Source organism: Monodon monoceros, unplaced genomic scaffold (assembly GCF_005190385.1).
Source record: "Monodon monoceros isolate NGI ecotype Baffin Bay Population unplaced genomic scaffold, NGI_Narwhal_1 Super_Scaffold_4, whole genome shotgun sequence".
NCBI classification, from domain to species: Eukaryota; Metazoa; Chordata; class Mammalia; order Artiodactyla; family Monodontidae; genus Monodon; species Monodon monoceros.
In genome coordinates this window covers 73,599,664-73,616,582 of record NW_021703781.1, presented here as the reverse complement: position 1 = coordinate 73,616,582, position 16,919 = coordinate 73,599,664, and the positions used below count along the sequence as shown (strand labels likewise).

General features: G+C 40.0%; 1 protein-coding gene across 6 annotated transcripts in view; it reads right to left on the bottom strand.

The window, feature by feature from the left end:
- BUB3 (BUB3 mitotic checkpoint protein) overlaps positions 1-16,919 on the bottom strand; it is an 80,899-nt gene that overhangs the window by 55,561 nt on the left and 8,419 nt on the right. For 2 of the 6 annotated variants that reach the window (XM_029245225.1, XM_029245224.1), the window contains exon 8: positions 12,401-14,770. The exons of 3 other annotated variants lie outside the window; for them this stretch is intronic. In XM_029245225.1, the coding sequence (XP_029101058.1) occupies positions 14,761-14,770 (10 nt within the window). In that variant the 3' untranslated portion in view covers positions 12,401-14,760. Of the gene's footprint in view, positions 1-12,400; positions 16,007-16,919 lie in introns of those variants that run through there. One more of the 6 variants, XM_029245223.1, reaches the window with a different exon arrangement.

Below are 16,919 nucleotides of genomic sequence, written 5' to 3'. Positions count from 1 at the left end.
GCTCCAGACACCACAGCAATGACAGCCAAATTGTAAGGGAAAACAAAAAGCGACAGATTCAGACTCCAAAACAAGAAATAAACATTCCTATGGACTTGAGTAGCTGATCTCTGGGACTGGAAGCAGGAAGCAGCAGCAGGGAGTTTAATTTCTGCTGGGTAGAAGGGGACTACTAGACAGGAAGAGGGAAGTATAAAGAGAGAAAAATCAACATCAACAACGAAGGACCAAAAGTTAAAACCCCTATTCAAAACTCAATGGGGGAATCCTGTCACAATGTATACGTATATCAAATCATCACACTGTATGTTTTAAATATCTTATAATTTTGTCAATTAACCTCAGTAAAGCTGGAGGGTAGGGGAAAAAAGGCCTAAAAAAACAAAATTACAAGTCAGCCACCAAAATCAAAATTGAAACATGTATTAAACTCCAGATGAAACTGATGTTACAGCTCCGTCAACCAAAGATTTTATTTATGTTCAAAATATTCAAAGAGGTAAATGAAGGCATAAATTCATTTAAAGCAATTCAAGGAATTATACAATTGACCCTTGGACAACGTAGGTTTGAACTGTGTGGGTCCACTTATACGTGGATTTTTTTTTTCAATAAATATGTACTACAGTACCACTGTTGGTTGAAGCCACAGAGGTGGAACTGTGGATACAGAGGGCTGACTATAAAGTTATACACAGATTTTCAACTGCAAAGGGGTCAGTGCCCCTAACCCCCACATTGTTCAATGGTCAACTGTATAACAAAAATAGGCGAGTGGGGCTTCCCTGGTGGCGCAGTGGTTGAGAGTCCACCTGCCGATGCAGGGGCCACGGGTTCCTGCCCTGGTCCAGGAAGATCCCACACGCCGCAGAGCGGCTGTGCCCGTGAGCCATGGCCACTGAGCCTGCGCGTCCGGCTCCGCAATGGGAGAGGCCACAACAGTGAGAGGCCCGCATAACGCAAAAAAAAAAAAAAAAAAAAATAGGCAAGTGTAAAGCAAGAAGAGGTAGATATGAAAATAACTGAAACCCTAGAAATGAGAAAAACTTACTAGGTGGAATAAATTCTGGACTAGATACAAAGAGAGAACTAGTAAATTGGAAGACCATTCTGAGGAACTCACCCAGAACACAGCATGGAGAGAAAATAAAATTAAAATATGAAAGAGCAATTAAGAGACATGGAGGAAGAATTATAAGATTCCAACATTCATCAAGCAGGAGCCAGAACAAGAGAATACAGGGAATACTGGACAAGCAATATTCAAGATATAAATGCTGAAAATCTTCCAGAATTGAAGATTTGTACTATATTTTGAGTGTCAAGCAGGGATATAAATAAATCCACACCTAGAAACACCACAGTAAAACCACAGAATATAAAGGATACAAAGACAATATTTTGCAGAGTGTGATGGTTAATTTTATGTGCAACTCGGCTGAGCCATTATGCCCAGATACTTGGTCAAACATTATTCTGGATGTTTCTGTGAGGGTGTTTGGGATGAGATTTATACTTAAATCAGTAGACTTTGAGTAAAGCAGATTGCCCTCCATAATGTGGGTAGGCCCCACCCAATCAACGGAAGGCCTGAATAGAACAAAAGGTTGACCTTCCCCAAGCAGGAGAGGTTCTGCCGCAGACTGCCTTCAGATTTCATGTGCAACACTGGCTCATTCTACTTCACCAGCAAGCTGCCTTTGGATTTGAACTGCAACTCTTTCCTCAGTGTCCAGCCTGCAGCCTATTCTATCAGATTTTGGACTCACCAAGCCACCAAAATTGCATGAGCCAATTCCTTAAAACAAGTATCCACACACAAACATACACACACACACACACACACACACACACACACACCCCTTATTGGTTCTCTCTGGAGAATCCTGACTAATACACAGAGGGGGAAAAAAGACAGACGTTCTGTAAAGGAACAATAGTCTCACAACAGACCTGTCAACAGGAAATACAGATGATTTTAAAAAAAAAAGGATGCTGAGGAGAAAGTAACTTTCAACTTAGAATTTTATATCTAGCTAAACTATCCTTCGAGAGTGAGGACAAAATAAAGGCATTATCTGGAATACAGACATATACTCAGGTTCTTACTAGGAAAAAAAAAAAAACTACTAAAGGATATATTTCAGCAAGAAGAAAAATTAACCAAAGGGAACAAACAACTATGGGCAAAGATAAAAAATATATATGTTAATACATTTAATTAACTGCTAGATTATACAAAAAAAAAACTTTGATAATTTAAAATTGGGTAAAACTAAAACTATAAACATCAATTAAAGGAGAGTGGAATAGTGTTCAGTGAGTAGGTAACATATGAGAGACCACTGTGGTTGATGGGAAGAGGCTAGAATTACTGAATAATTATAGAGTATGACAGAAAATTTTACAGTTAATTATGAGTGTTAACATTTTAAGGGTAACTACCAACTTATAGTTTCCAAGCCAGAAGTGAGGTGGAAGAATAGAGAGGAACATGAAAAACTCTATCAATCCAACAGAGAGCAGAGAAAGAGGAAAGAGAAAACAAAAGCATAGTAAACAAAAATGTGCAATAAGATAGTAGAAACTGTAGAAATAAACTCATATGTTCAGTGATCACACACACACACACACACACACACACACAAAATCTAAATGGATTAAATTCATCAGTTAAAAGACATATTATTAGATTGCTTTTGCATTTTTAATCCAGGTATGAGATACTTAAAATAGATATACGTGGGCTTCCCTGGTGGCGCAGTGGTTGCGAGTCCGCCTGCCGATGCAGGGGACACGGGTTCGTGCCCCGGTCCGGGAAGTCCCACATGCCGCAGAGCGGCTGGGCCCGTGAGCCATGGCCGCTGAGCCTGCGCGTCCAGAGCCGCCGGTCCCCCAAAAGGGAAGAGGCAAAAAAAGGAAGAGCCCCGCGAACCAAAAAAAAAAAAAAAAAAAAAAAAAGATATACGTGAAATCCCCAAGGCTGAAAACATACATATATATAAATATACATGACATGAAAATGTTAACCAAAATAAAGCTCACAGGGTAATATTACATCAGATAATACTTAAAGCAAAAGGTATTCATAGGGATGAAGAGGCATACTTTGTAATAATTAAAGGAAAAAATCCACCTAGAAGTTATAATAATCATAAACTTGTATATATCTGATAACATAGCCTCAAAATATCGTAATTCATAAAATATATAAACATACATAAAGCAAAACGCAAAAAAATACACAAAGAAAAATCAGAATTACAAGCAGAAGCTGACAAATCAACATAGTGGGAGAGCTTAACACATCAGAAAACTGACAGATGATATAGTTCAAAATTAATAAGAACATAACAGGACTTCCCTGGTGGTGCAGTGGCTAAGAATCCTCCTGCCAATGCAGGGGACACGGGTTCGAGCCCTGGTCCAGGAGGATCCCACATGCCACGAAGCAACTAAGCCTGTGTACCATAACTACCGAGCCTGTGTGTCACAACTACTGAAGCCCCCGTGCCTAAAGCCTGTGCTCTGCAACAAGAGAAGCCACTGCAATGAGAAGCCCGCGCACCACAACAAAGAGTAGCCCTGTTCGCCGCAACTAGAGAAAACCCACGCGCAGCAACAAAGACCCAACGCAGCCAAAAATAAATAAATGTATTAAACAAACTAAAAAGCAATTTAAAGAAAAAAAAAAGAACATAACAGATCTGAACAACAAAATCAGCAATCTAATAAATATAAAAACTGAACCATGCACCTGACAAGTAGAGAAAAAAAATCTTTGTAGATGTATAAAAACCTACTTGTGTCACAACGGAAAACTTAAATCACAAAAATTGGTATCATTCAAAGGGTAAGCTGTGACGAAGTGAGAGAGTGGCATGGACATATATACACTACCAAACGTAAGGTGGATAGCTAGTAGGAAGCAGCCACATGACACAGGGAGATCAGCTAGGTGGTCTGTGACCACCTAGAGGGGTGGGGTAGGGAGGGTGGGAGGGAGGGAGACGCAAGAGGGAAGAGATATGGGAACATATGTATAACTGATTCACTTTGTTGTAAAGCAGAAACTAACACACCATTGTAAAGCAATTATACTCCAATAAAGATGTTAAAAAAAAAAATTGGTATCATTCAGACCACTCTTTCTGACTACACTGTCATTAAGCTATAAATCAATTAAAAAATAGCCCACATGTTTGGAATTTTAAATGTACATCTCAATATAATTCATGCGTAAAAGAGGAAAACTCAGTGGAAATAATTAAGTATGTGGAACCAAACAACTATGAAATAACTCATATCAAAACTGGTGAGATACAGTGAAGAATGTACTTAAAAGTAAATATATAGCTTTATATACATTTATTTTAAAATAAGACAGAATTAGTGAGTTTTGTGTTCCAGTAAAGAAGCATGAAAGAGAACCAAAGAGCCAGACTGATCTATAAAAGTCACAAATAATCAATATCAGGAATAGTAAAGTAAACAGTAAAGATTTTTTAAATCAAAAGAATACTATGAACAATAAATTTGAAAATTTACATGAAATAAATAGGTTTTTAAAATATATATGTTCAAATTACTAAAATCGACTCAAAAGAATTTGCCTAAATAAATCAAATTGAATTGCTAATGTAGAGTCTCTACCACCCCTAACACTTAAAGCCTACAAGGTCCAGATGATTTTCTACACAGCTTTTACCAAACTTTCAAGGAATTTATAAGAATTTCTTGAAGACAAAAGCAAAAATTCATCTTTGATTAATTATAACAACAATCATACGTCAATTATATCTCAATAAAGTTGGGGACAATAATAACATCACCAATTAACATTTTGTAATGGTAACAGACCATATATCAGTGTTAATCACTTTATACCCATTATCTCATCTAATCCTTATAACCACCCTATGAAATAGGCACCACATTATTACCACCACATAAAAGACCAAGGACATGGGGCTCAGAAATTAAATAACAACCGCAAATTCCATAGTTAGCTAGTAACAGCAACTGCACTCAAACCCAACATGTCAGCTACAGACCCCACCATCCTGAACCCAATGCTGTGTCCAAGTCAGGTCATTTAGAAGTGTAGGTGGATGGATGGATGGATGGATGGATGGATGGATGGATGGATGGACAGACGGATGGACGGACAGATGGATAGATGGGTGAATGGATGGATGGATGGGTAAATGGGTGGATGGAGGAAGGGAGGAATGGATTGATGGATGGGTGGGTAGATGGTGGATGAATGAAAATGTTAGGAAAACAAAAAGTGACCCACAAAGGGAATACTTTGGTGGCCAGTGAGCTTAGTGGCATTAAGGCACGTTCCTGAGTAAGGTTAAGGGCATGGATTTGTTATATTCCTACTCTAGGTAAAACCTGGACCCCTAATAAAAAATCCCTACCACTGGTCCTAAAAGCGTAAGCGTCTTGTGTGTGTGTGTGTGTGAAAGAGAAAGGGGGGGGAAGGGATGAAGGACAGAAATAAACACACGGTGAGTGTCAATTCTCTTTTAGGAGCTTTCACAAATCTGAGTTTGTCTGGATCAGCACAAACCCACCCTCACAAATGCTAATGGGTCAGAAGGGTCATCTTCTCATGAACATCTTATTATGCTCTAGAGACCACGGAAGCAAGTCAGAAAGGTTTTAGCACCTTTGTTCACCTCTAAACATTTGCCCTTTATAACAACGTTGAAAGCAAAAGGCTCTGAAAGAATGAAATGCCTTTTGAAAAGACTTCACACTTGCTTCTAATTCTCCTACTTGTGTCAGTTAGGTTCGGTCAGGGGAGCAGAGCCACCACGAGGTCATGGAGTAGGGCTTTATTATAGGAATCTGACCGTATATAGTTGTGGGAAAAGCTGAGGGAGGGGCGTAAAGGTCTGGAAGGGATGTTGGAGGATCAGCAGTCACCAAGCCGTCTATCAGAGAGGGCAGGCATGTCCAGACACCAAAAGGACTGCAAAGGGAAGCTGGGGCGAGGCCTCTGTGCAGCTGCAGTCCTGTCATTCTGCAGCCACCCATCTGGTGGTGAGCCTCAGGGCCAAGAGTCAGAAAGAAATGCTAGATGCAGATCAGAAGAAAGCAAGGAACCCATCAGACACCTCTGCTGCCATCCATCACTGCACCTGACATCCAACAAACCTCGGAGAGTAATGGCCATCCCAGTCTGGGTATGTTCCTCTTTGGGCCAACTCTAACCCGGAAACCCGCAGGCAAGGGGATGCTGGGAAACGTAGTTCTCAGCTTAACCAAGGCAACCCAGCACAGTCCACCAGACTCCTTTAATTAAATATAGAATACTTAACGTTATTACTCACATCTTTGGGGAGACTGTGCGTTTTAATCATAATTACATGATAAATATTTCATGGTATATATCTTTGTCATATAATTAGGAATAAAAAATGTAATCTCAAAAAGATGCTAAATAATTCAAATGGCTGAGGATGTGATTAAAGCCTTGACTGAAATATGGTCAGAAGGTAACTCAAGGTCTTCAAGCATGATCTCCCAAGAAACATGTCACAATCAGGTATTTTTAAAAGTGCATTGAAATGGAAACACCCCAAAAGGAAAGAAAATTATGTGGCTTTAAGTATGGGGTGAAAACCTAAAGAATATATCCACCTCAAGCTACAATCTGGCAAAAAATATTTTAGCCAGTTTATGAAATCAATATCCTTTCTTCTCTGGCCACTGCTAAGACAATGGCATTCATCTCACTCATTCATTTTGAAAATATCTTCATTTTTTCAAACCCCTGAGGTTAGGGACGATGCTATGTTACTTCTAAAGGCCCTCACAGCACCTAATACAGGGACATAGGCACTTGGGGAAAAATCTCTGGACAAATTTCAATCTAGTTCCATATTTACTGCATTCACTTCATACAACGCACTGTTTGGTGCTAGGGAGCTGTGAACAAAGGGGTTCCTGACCTCTAGGGGCTCATAAACCAGTAAGAAACTACTCATGCACAAAATTTACTCTGAAAATAGAAATAGATGGGGCTTTGATAAGTGCTGTAGCTGAAATACAAGAAAGTATGCTTTTGGGAACATAGGAAGAGGTGAGATTAATGTGATAGAGGGAATGTAGGAAGGTGTCTTGCAGGAGGTGGGAACAGGCCTTGAAGAGTAATCCTTCAAAAGAAGGATTCTGTGTGTGGATTTTGTACATGTGCGTGTGTGTGCGTGAGAGAGAAAGAGAGGCGATAAGCACGGAGGAGGGAAGAGTACAGCTGAAGATAAATTGAGGAACTTGTTGGGGATAAATTAGGCATGACTTCCCAATGGATCAACTTAAATATTCTCCATGCTTCTCCCTCAACCTACGGCAAAGTCAGTGCCCATGGCTTCCAGCGTTACATCCTCAAACTCAGTAAGAAACACTTCTATCAAGAGTTACATCCTAGGTTTGAAGAACTCACATCCTGTGAAGGAAACTGGAAACTCTTAGGTGGGTCAAGCAAACTCTTGTATCCACGAACTACACTCCCCCCCACCTCTGGCTGTCATTCATGTAGCATACATACATTTATTATGGTTTCCCCACCTGTAAAATAACATCACTCTCATTTGTTTGTTGTGAGAGGGAAGACTATGGAAGGAAATAGTGGGAAAAAACTATGGAAACAATAGTGTCCTTTAGAAGCGATGATTATCAAGTCATGTAAGGACTCTAAGCAGGAAGAGGTAAAGCATTTCAGGTTTTATTTCAAAACTTCATCCACTGAAATACTTAATATAACAAGTCCATACTTGCAGAAGCTGAGAACCTTTGCCTTTCGAAAGAGACATCAGGTCAGGCCACGTCAGCATGGGGATGAGCCTCAGAGAGCCTCTCAGGAAGAGCTGGAGCCTCAAGTCCCTCACGCACCCCAGGACACCCAGCTAACTGGGCCAGACCTCGGTTTCCTGACGTCTAGCCCAAAGCTGTTAACCCTATTCCAAATTTTCCCAAGAAGTTGTATTTCAGGGTAGAAATTTTGCTTCAGTATTTTCCCAACATGTTCCTCTTCAAAGTTACTAGACTTGAAAAATCTATACACCATCCAAATAATCAGCTTACTAAGATGCATGTTTTATAATCCAGTGGTGCCCACAAACACCTACTGTTTTTCTGAATCTCCAGAGGTATGTTCTGCTTAAATGTGAGCTGGGCCCAAAGTGAGGACAACGGCATCCCCTAAGCTACTGCCTGGCACAGTGCATGTGTTTTTGTTTTAATTACTGGAAGTAAAATGTGCTATTTCACTGTGCCCTCAAAAGGCCCAATTATTATGGCATAACGCAGGCCACGTCAGAGCCAATGCTTGGTCTTCAGGCATGCAACGGGCTGATTTATCCATTGCCACCCCCATCGCCTGGACCAATGGCACAATGGCGCCCCAAGCATCTACTTCAAAAACCCACCAATGGCCTCATTTTCCTAAGTCAACTTTTGCACAAACGGCTTTCATTATCTGCCTATTGATTGAAGGAAAGGAGAGAGGGAAAGAGGAAAAAGGAAGTGAGAGAGGATCAAAGGAACAACAAAAAAAAGTGAAGGACTATATGGTCTGAATTACAGATCTGCATGATTAGCTACAAGCAGTGGCCAACAGAAGACCCTGAAGGGTGTGCCATTGTAACCTTCAGCCTGGCACAGGCTTCTGATCCCTGAGGGCTATGAGGCTGTTGTGAGAGATCCCTGATATTTTTTCCAGCAAGCAATTGGCAGTGATGGACGATTACATTAGAAGAACAGCCATGATGTCATGTTTTCTGTGAGGCCCTCAACATTATGAAGCTTTTCGGATCTCAGTTCTCTAGGTGTCCAAGGAGTTGGGATACCCATCATTCAGTAAGTTCCCACATATGTCAGACAAGGCTCGTTTCAAACTGGTTTCTTCAGTTTCCAGTTCCTGAACTTTATTTCTGGAGAGCCAATAAAAACAAAGATGAATCCCCTTCTCCCAAAAGTAATGACAACTCCACCCACATATATTATAGGCTTAGCCTCTAGCACAGCTGCCACTCCCTCCAACATGTCCACTTCCCTCTCCTGCCAGGTTCTTCTCCGGAGTTACCAAAAAAGCAGAACCTTTCACAGGCATTTTTGTCCCTTTAATTGCAAATCTACAATTAGCTGCTCAAGGCAACAAGTATTAAAAATAACTTTCCCTAATCTTATTTTTCTTCTCATCCACTCCACAAGAAGCTCTAATCAGGGAGAAACCAGTCCAGATTAAAAAGATGAAATCAATCAGGAAGGTTGGCAAAACAGGTCTAAACACTGGCCAAAAGAGGAAACAGGAATAATCCCCTCTTCTGGGCTCCATTCATTTTGGATCGATAATGAATAAGAAAACCTTTTCTGAAATTTGGACTCTAGCCAAATTAAAATTTTGCCTTGATAGCCCAATTTAAATTTCAGTTTAGTCCTACTATTTCCCAAGTAATCCCAAGAGGCTAGTTTTTCTGTTTCCACAGGCTTGTCCCCAAACTGTTTTCACTATTTTCAGCCAAAAAGTGCTTCTTTATAAATATTGAATGTGCCCAACCCCGGTAATGCGGATGGTTATTCTACTGCTTCCAGGCAGAAGTCCTGTTCAAAGTACAGACCAAATATTACGACTATTATTAGCAATATTACTACTAGTATATGCTAATTTCCATAAAGGAGTCTCCCTTCAAGAATTAAATATATTCCCTCTGATCTCATTTGCTTTTCCTCCTAAGACAAGTCAATTTATCACAAATTCTGATAGTGAAGTCCAAATAAATGAGATTTCTCTTTCTCTTCAATAGCTTCAGATCTGAGTCCGAAACGAAACTCTGGATAACGCCTGGCAGGCACAAGCACAGGATGTTTTGAAATGGCACAAATGGTAGGTCTTATTGCAAAGTAAAGGTGAAGCCCAACATTTAACAGAGCACATTCCGTTAACATAAGTAAAGTAAGCAAGGAGGTACCAAGCTCTGAATAAACAGTGCCCATTCTAACTTGTGCTGGTAACTGAGGTCCATGTTCACCTGATGAACAACAGCAACTAAGGGCAACGATCATGGTCACAGCCTAATGGGTAACATCCTTGCCCTCCATTCCACGACCCCCTTCACGTTAGTCACATATGGAAAGCCGTGCTTCTCCACAGTATCACCAGTGATCTTGATGAACTAACAGTGAACCCAGCCGGAGAGCCGCTTCTACACCCAAAGCTTGAAGGCAAACGTTGCCATTGTTCCCAACAAGGGCATTTCTTTAAATGGAGAATGCTAATAACTGACTGCCATGTTAAGCTGTGAAATAATGAAAAAAACTGAAGGATTTCTGTCTGGCAATTCAGTAAGAATGTTAGGGCTTACTGGCTGAGGACATATGGGTAATGTAACACTAAAGACAAATCATCTGGGCTCTTTAAGAATACATGGCTGATGCTAAGACAATCTTCAAGAGCCAAGTATTTTGAGAATTATGAAGTGGTGTTATAACAAGGTCAGGAGTCTAGGCACCCAGGTTTTAAATTACTGCAGTAGTCTATAACAGAGTCCTATAAAGGGATGAAAGGTACTTCGTTACCACACTGGAAAAGCAAACTTAGGTGCTTCTGAGACCAGTAGGCATAATTCGTACGGCTTCCTCAGGTTTGTGTTAACTGCACAAAGTTAGCTAGGATGGTCAGAGGTGAAAGAATATTTCTTGGGAAATTAGTTAATGAAATAAACCACTGGAAAAGAGCCTTCAATTACTTCAGTCTGACACCCTGCTCAGTAAAGCAAAGCATTTCTTTTTCCATTTCTCTATTCAAGTCAGGTGACTGGAAAAGTCATCCCACCAGTGGTGTATTCAAACAAAGCAAAACAAAATACCACCAATTGCTTTTCATTTAAAGTAAGTTCTGAGAGCTGGTTGCCAAATCCTGAGTTATACTAAACAAGCAGGCTAACTCATGCGTGTTCCCCAATTATAGCTCTCTATAAATCACAGTAGAGTCCAGTTTTTACGTTCAGATTTCTTTACATCAGGACACAAAATAATTCCCAACTAAGAAGCCAATGCCCCACGACAACTCCGTAAGTTCTGTGGGTATCCGTCAAAATGAAAGCATTGTTGCAACACACCACTGATCAAGGGCAAAGTGCCTTTGTACGTAATGGTCCAGTCGGTATTTGTGGCCACCAGGCTCAGCAGCTCTCATTTCTCTTAGCACTAGTCCCAAAGCAACGTAGCCAGGTGCCACTCTGAAAGGAAAACTGCTGCAACTAGTCCTAATAGCTTAAATCAGTATTTTCCCAAGTGAAAGATGGGCTACCCAGAGATATTTCAAAGACTGAGGAGGGTAAGTCACAGGAGAGAAGAACCATGAAACTAGAGCTATGGTTTCCTTCCTGGATGGCAACAAGGGTGTTTTATTTTTAATACACCTAACCTACTGGGTACTATTAACACACTCATCTATTTTCTTGGGGAAAGAACAACCACTGTTAGATTAGGCAGTTTTCACCCTTGAAGACCCAACACATCAGAGAACTGGTATTCCTTTTGTCATAGTGACTGATCTCACAGTTCAAGAAAGGGGGGCACTCAGGGGGACTTTCCTGACAGTCCAGTGGTTAAGACTCCACACTTCCACTGCAGGGGGCACGGGTTTGATCCCTGGTCAAGGAACTATGATCCTGCATGCAGCCCACAGCATAGCCTAAAAAAAAAAAAACCCTTTCCTTCTACATCTTATTAACAACACCTGATGTCAAATAGGGGTTGGTTCATTCCAGAATAGAAAACAGTATACCATTTATGCAAATTTTTTTAAACATATACAGGCAGACCTCGTTTTTCCACGCTTCACTTTATTGTACTTGGCAGATGTTGCGGTTTTTTTCTTTTACAATTTGAAGTTTTGTGGCCACCCTATCTGTGCCATTTTTCCAACAGCAGTTGCTTACTTCATGTCTGTGTCACATTTTGGTAATTCTCACAATATTCCAAACTTTTTCATTATTACTATGTTTGTTATGGTGATCTATAATCAGTGATCTTTGATAATACTCTTGCAAAAAGATTACAGCTCACTGAAGGCTCAAATGATGGCTAGCATTTTTCAGCAATAAAGTAATTAAGGTATGTACATCGTATTTTTAGACATAATGCTATTGCACACTTAACAGACTACAATCTAAACATAAATTTTATATTCACTGCGACACCAGACACCTTGTGTGCGTCCTTCACTGCTGTAATACTCACTTCATCGCGGCGGTGTGTACCGAACCAACAATACCTCCCAGGTCTGCCTGTATATGGATACTTCACGAGCATAAAGGCGTAAGTGAGTACAATACTGAAGAATGGAAAGTGGAAATGTGGTGAGACGGGGTACAAATGAGGCTTCAAACACATGCAGTGTTTTATTTTAAAACAAAGGGAAGTAAATATGACAAAATATTAACATTTTAACATCTGGATGGTGGGTTTATAGATGTGATTCTGAGTTTTTCTGAATGTTTAAAACAGCTGATACATGTTTTTAAAAAGATGAATATACTGACAAATTTAAGAACCTGGAATCCCACAGATATCTAAGAACATTAATTTATGGAAAAGAACCTGAAAAGACAGCTGATAACTGAGAGCAATGGATTGAATATTTTTTCATCCTAAGAAAGCGATGACTGTGTCAGGCATGCCCTAGTCAACAATTTACATATTCATTTATAACTCCACGAGTTAGGGATTACTTTCATTTCACAGATGAGGAAACTGCTACTCAGAAATTAACTTGGCCAGTGACGCAATGAATTAAACAGCAAAGTTGGGATTCAAAGCCAGGTTCAAAGGCTAGACTCCAAGATTCAGGCTGTCTCATACGGAACAAAGGAGTTCCCCCCACAACTAACATACCTTTAAGTTTTTACACGGTGGAACTCAGACCAGATATTGCAGCCACCAGAACATTCCGACCTACCTGTCAGAATTCCCAGTGAAGGACACCTCCACCCCCATTCTTCTAAGAGTACCTTGACAGTGCGCAGTCCCTTCCTGGTGATCTGCAGGCCTTGGAAGCATAGAGTCTTACAAAGTGAATGAAGGGGAACAGAGGCACTGGAGGGTCTCAAGCACAGCATGATAAAAAAGAGCAAGAGTTTTAAAAGTTTTGTGTGGTATAGAGCTGTTTTTCAAATTAGAGGTGGTAAGGCATTTGTTATAAAATCCGTTCAGGGGGCCATAACGAGAATTTCCTAAAAAGGAAGGAAGGAAGGAAGGGAACTGATGTATCACATGTACAAAGGGCAAGTGATGCTTTACACAACTGTCACCACTATACATACTGTACTGACCTCTGTGTGTTCTGGACTGTGGTTTAAATGTATTTCTTACTTGGGTCACAACTGAAAGGTTTGAAAGTCACTGCTCTAGAAGACAGAGCATTTAGGGCCCAGACTGGAGGCTGCTGCATTCTGCTAGATGAGCAGAGGGGACCCTTTAAGGTGGTGGGATAGTAGCAGTAGAAAGAAAAGAAAGATAAACAGAAGAGACACTGAAAAACAGAGAAGAGAATCTGGGTAAGGGAAACCAACGAAAATGCTAAGGTGTTACACCTGGGTCATTTGAGGGGCAAGGTGGCAATAATCATAAACAGGCCAACTGTGAAGAAGAGCTGGTGAAGAGGTCCACAGAAGAGGCAGCGGACACCTTTAAGGTGAGATACATTGGTTTCAAGAGACAAGAAGACATCGCGATAGAAAGACAAAAAAAGTTCTGCCACGGCATGCCCTCAAAACCAGGTCCCCCACATTGCTTTAATTTAGTCACCTTTTACAATACTATATTAATTCTCTTTCAGCTAAACAATGTTTTAAATTTATGCTCTGTCCTCAACCAAGTGGTTATGACTTTAAAAAGCACATAATCACACTAAAGAACCAATACCATCAGTTAGTGTCTGGCTATTACATTATTTACCATCCCAGGGGCTTCACTTTGATTTAGCATTTGATGAATAAGTACAGACGGGTCTGTCACTTGGCTGCAAGTGGGCCTGCTGGCTGCATCAGCACCGGGCTGGGCGAGCTGCAGGAGCCCGGCCGCACCAGCTACCGGGAGAGAGTCATGCCAAAAGGCGCCCGGCAGCTGCCATGCAGTCTGTGCCCGTCCCGTGAAGCTGCACAGTTGGCTCAAGCGCCCTGCTGATCCAGCGAGAGGGCATGAGGGAAATGGCAGAACTCCAACAGATCACTTTATCCAAGACTGAATCCCCAAAGTACATCAGAATAGACATAATTAAATGAGGCAGTGTGGACCTAAAGGTACAATGTCATCCCCACCAGGCCCTCGATGAAGGGAGTTTTGCTTTACAGAAGTCTTTTTATAAAGTAAATTACATTAATTACCAACATTTAAAAACATCCAACATTTAAGGGTTCTGAATCTCTGATTTATTAGACAGCATGGAATTAACAGGTTTAGGTTATTTTACAAAAAGAGCTCAAGCTGCTCATACACAGCAACTGGGCTTGCTGGGGGAAAACAATTCTTCAGACTACTGCAAAAGGACACAAAGACTCCTCATCCTACACACAGTCAGTATGAAAGGGCACACAGACAAGTTTTTTGCAAGACAGAAAACAGAGAAATCCACATACTAAATAACGCGTCCACAATGACTATAACACATCCCTTAGGGGATAAGCATGTAACTGTAGGAAGCAAAACAAAGCTTTCCATAGAGAAACCACTTTCACGAGATGATTAGGTGGACCTGCAATGAAGAAAATACATTTCAAAAGATGGGTTCAGACTTACACTAAGTTTTCACTGAAATACTTACAAATAAGACCTTTCTCTGTATCAGAAGATTTTTTTTTAAATACATCATGGATAAAATAAATTTCAGTAAAGGTCCAAGTACCATTCAGAAACATACATTTGCAAATAATATAAATAAAAAACAAAAAGTGTGACAACAAAAATACTATTTGGTACTACCCAGAATAGGCCAAGCTAAGTTCATGTTCTGCTTCAGGGCATTATATTGAAATGAATCTCATTCTCACTATAATTTTTTTCTTTTTAACCTTAATCACCAGTGGCTGGGTAACTGAAATGGACATGAGAACTATATAAATGTCAGAGAAATATGTAAACCTCATTAATGTTTCCAAAAATTCATTTAGAGATAGAAACAGGTCCAAATAGATGCCTGTCTAAATGTACTGCAATTACGTTACAATTATTTTTCCAAATACACAGATATGCTCTGTCTTTTCTCAGCTCATTACTGACTCAAACAATTTGCTCTTCTGGGATCAATTGTTTGCTAATAAATAATTGTTTACAGTCACAAAATGATGTTAGGAGGTTTTCTTATTAGTTTTCCTTCTGCACCCTAATAAGATTGAAAACGAGCTGATTCCCCAGAGTCTAACCTTAACCTCGCTTTGTTTCACAGCCCAGGAAATGATGACCCATCTGCTTCAGAAAATAATGGACGGCCGAGAGGAAATATTGTTTAATTGTAGATTAACCTCCTCATGAGGCAGTCTGAAGCAGCTTTAGAATTAGCAACTATAACCAGCAAGAGAAACAAACGGCTCAAGAGCCTTTTTCTCTACCATTTAAGGTCCACAAAGAATGCAAAGGGGGTTTTACTACCTACATTTATTCACAAACATTTATTTCCACAATAGAAACAAACACCATCAAGGTCAAAACTGATTCTCAAAAGTGCTGTCGCTGCCCTCAAATTCTGTTTGTCCGAATACCTTTAAATGCAGCAAACCATCAAACCATCTCATGCACTAAAGAAAGTGTTTGTTTTAAAAAAAGCAATAAAAACCTCTTTTCCAATATTTTCAGGTTCTTATAATATTAAAATTAAAATTTTTCCCTGGTTTCTTTGTTAAAAGTAATAAATCCACCATTGGGGAGTACGAATTGTTTTATTATCATCAACATGGCACTTAAGTAAATGAAATCTTGTCAAGTACATGGTGACCTACAAGTTCAAAAGAAAAAAGAACAGCATGAGATCAAAATGGCCAGCCAGGACAAGAGATACAAAAGTGAGAGATTAAATGCAAACACAGCCCTTTATCCAACAGGCTTCACATGCTAAGTCTGTTCTAAAGTCAAACCTGTAAAAACACACATGATATTGAGTATTTAATACTCTGCCCCCTTCTCAGGGATTCAACCAATTTAGCAAGGGGACTCTATACCATTCTAAATCAGAGAGGTACAGAAATCCTGAAAAGTCAGTTATTCCATAAATATTTACTGAGGACTTCCTTCCAGGGCCTGAGTAGACAGGGCCAAGGAACAGGACAAAGACTCTTGGGGGTTGGTATTTCATGGTTAAACAAGTGCCTAAGTATCAGGTGTCCCTAAAGCCTGGAAGCCTGGTGCAGGTAATTAAGTAAAAAGCTTTGCCCTAGGTACCAAAAAATGGAAATGGTTCCTCTCTGTCAGCAGTTACAACCAAGAGCCAAAGACATCTATGAAAATTTCGAAACTAAGGAAATCTGCTATCGCAGGCAAGGCCATATTACTCTGAATTTCCAGTAAGACCTGAAGGTCATTCATTTTGTGTAAATATTAAAGAAACAACCTCTGTGGAGAGGGAAGATTTTTGGTAGTTCAAATTCTTAAATATCTTAAATAGAATTTGCTAAAATAAATTATTCTTGAATTCCTCAACTTAATTTTGAAGCAATGAGTTAGTAATAACTCCAGAGATTCAAATAATAGTGCCTATTCAAGAAGAATGAGAGTTTGACATTCTTCTCTACAAAACAACTAGGCACAATTTTATCCATCAGACGTCTATCAACCTACGGATATTGAAAGCTTGGGAGAACAAGATAAAATCAACTCCAACCCTAGAGTCAGCTGTAATATCGAGCAGGCAT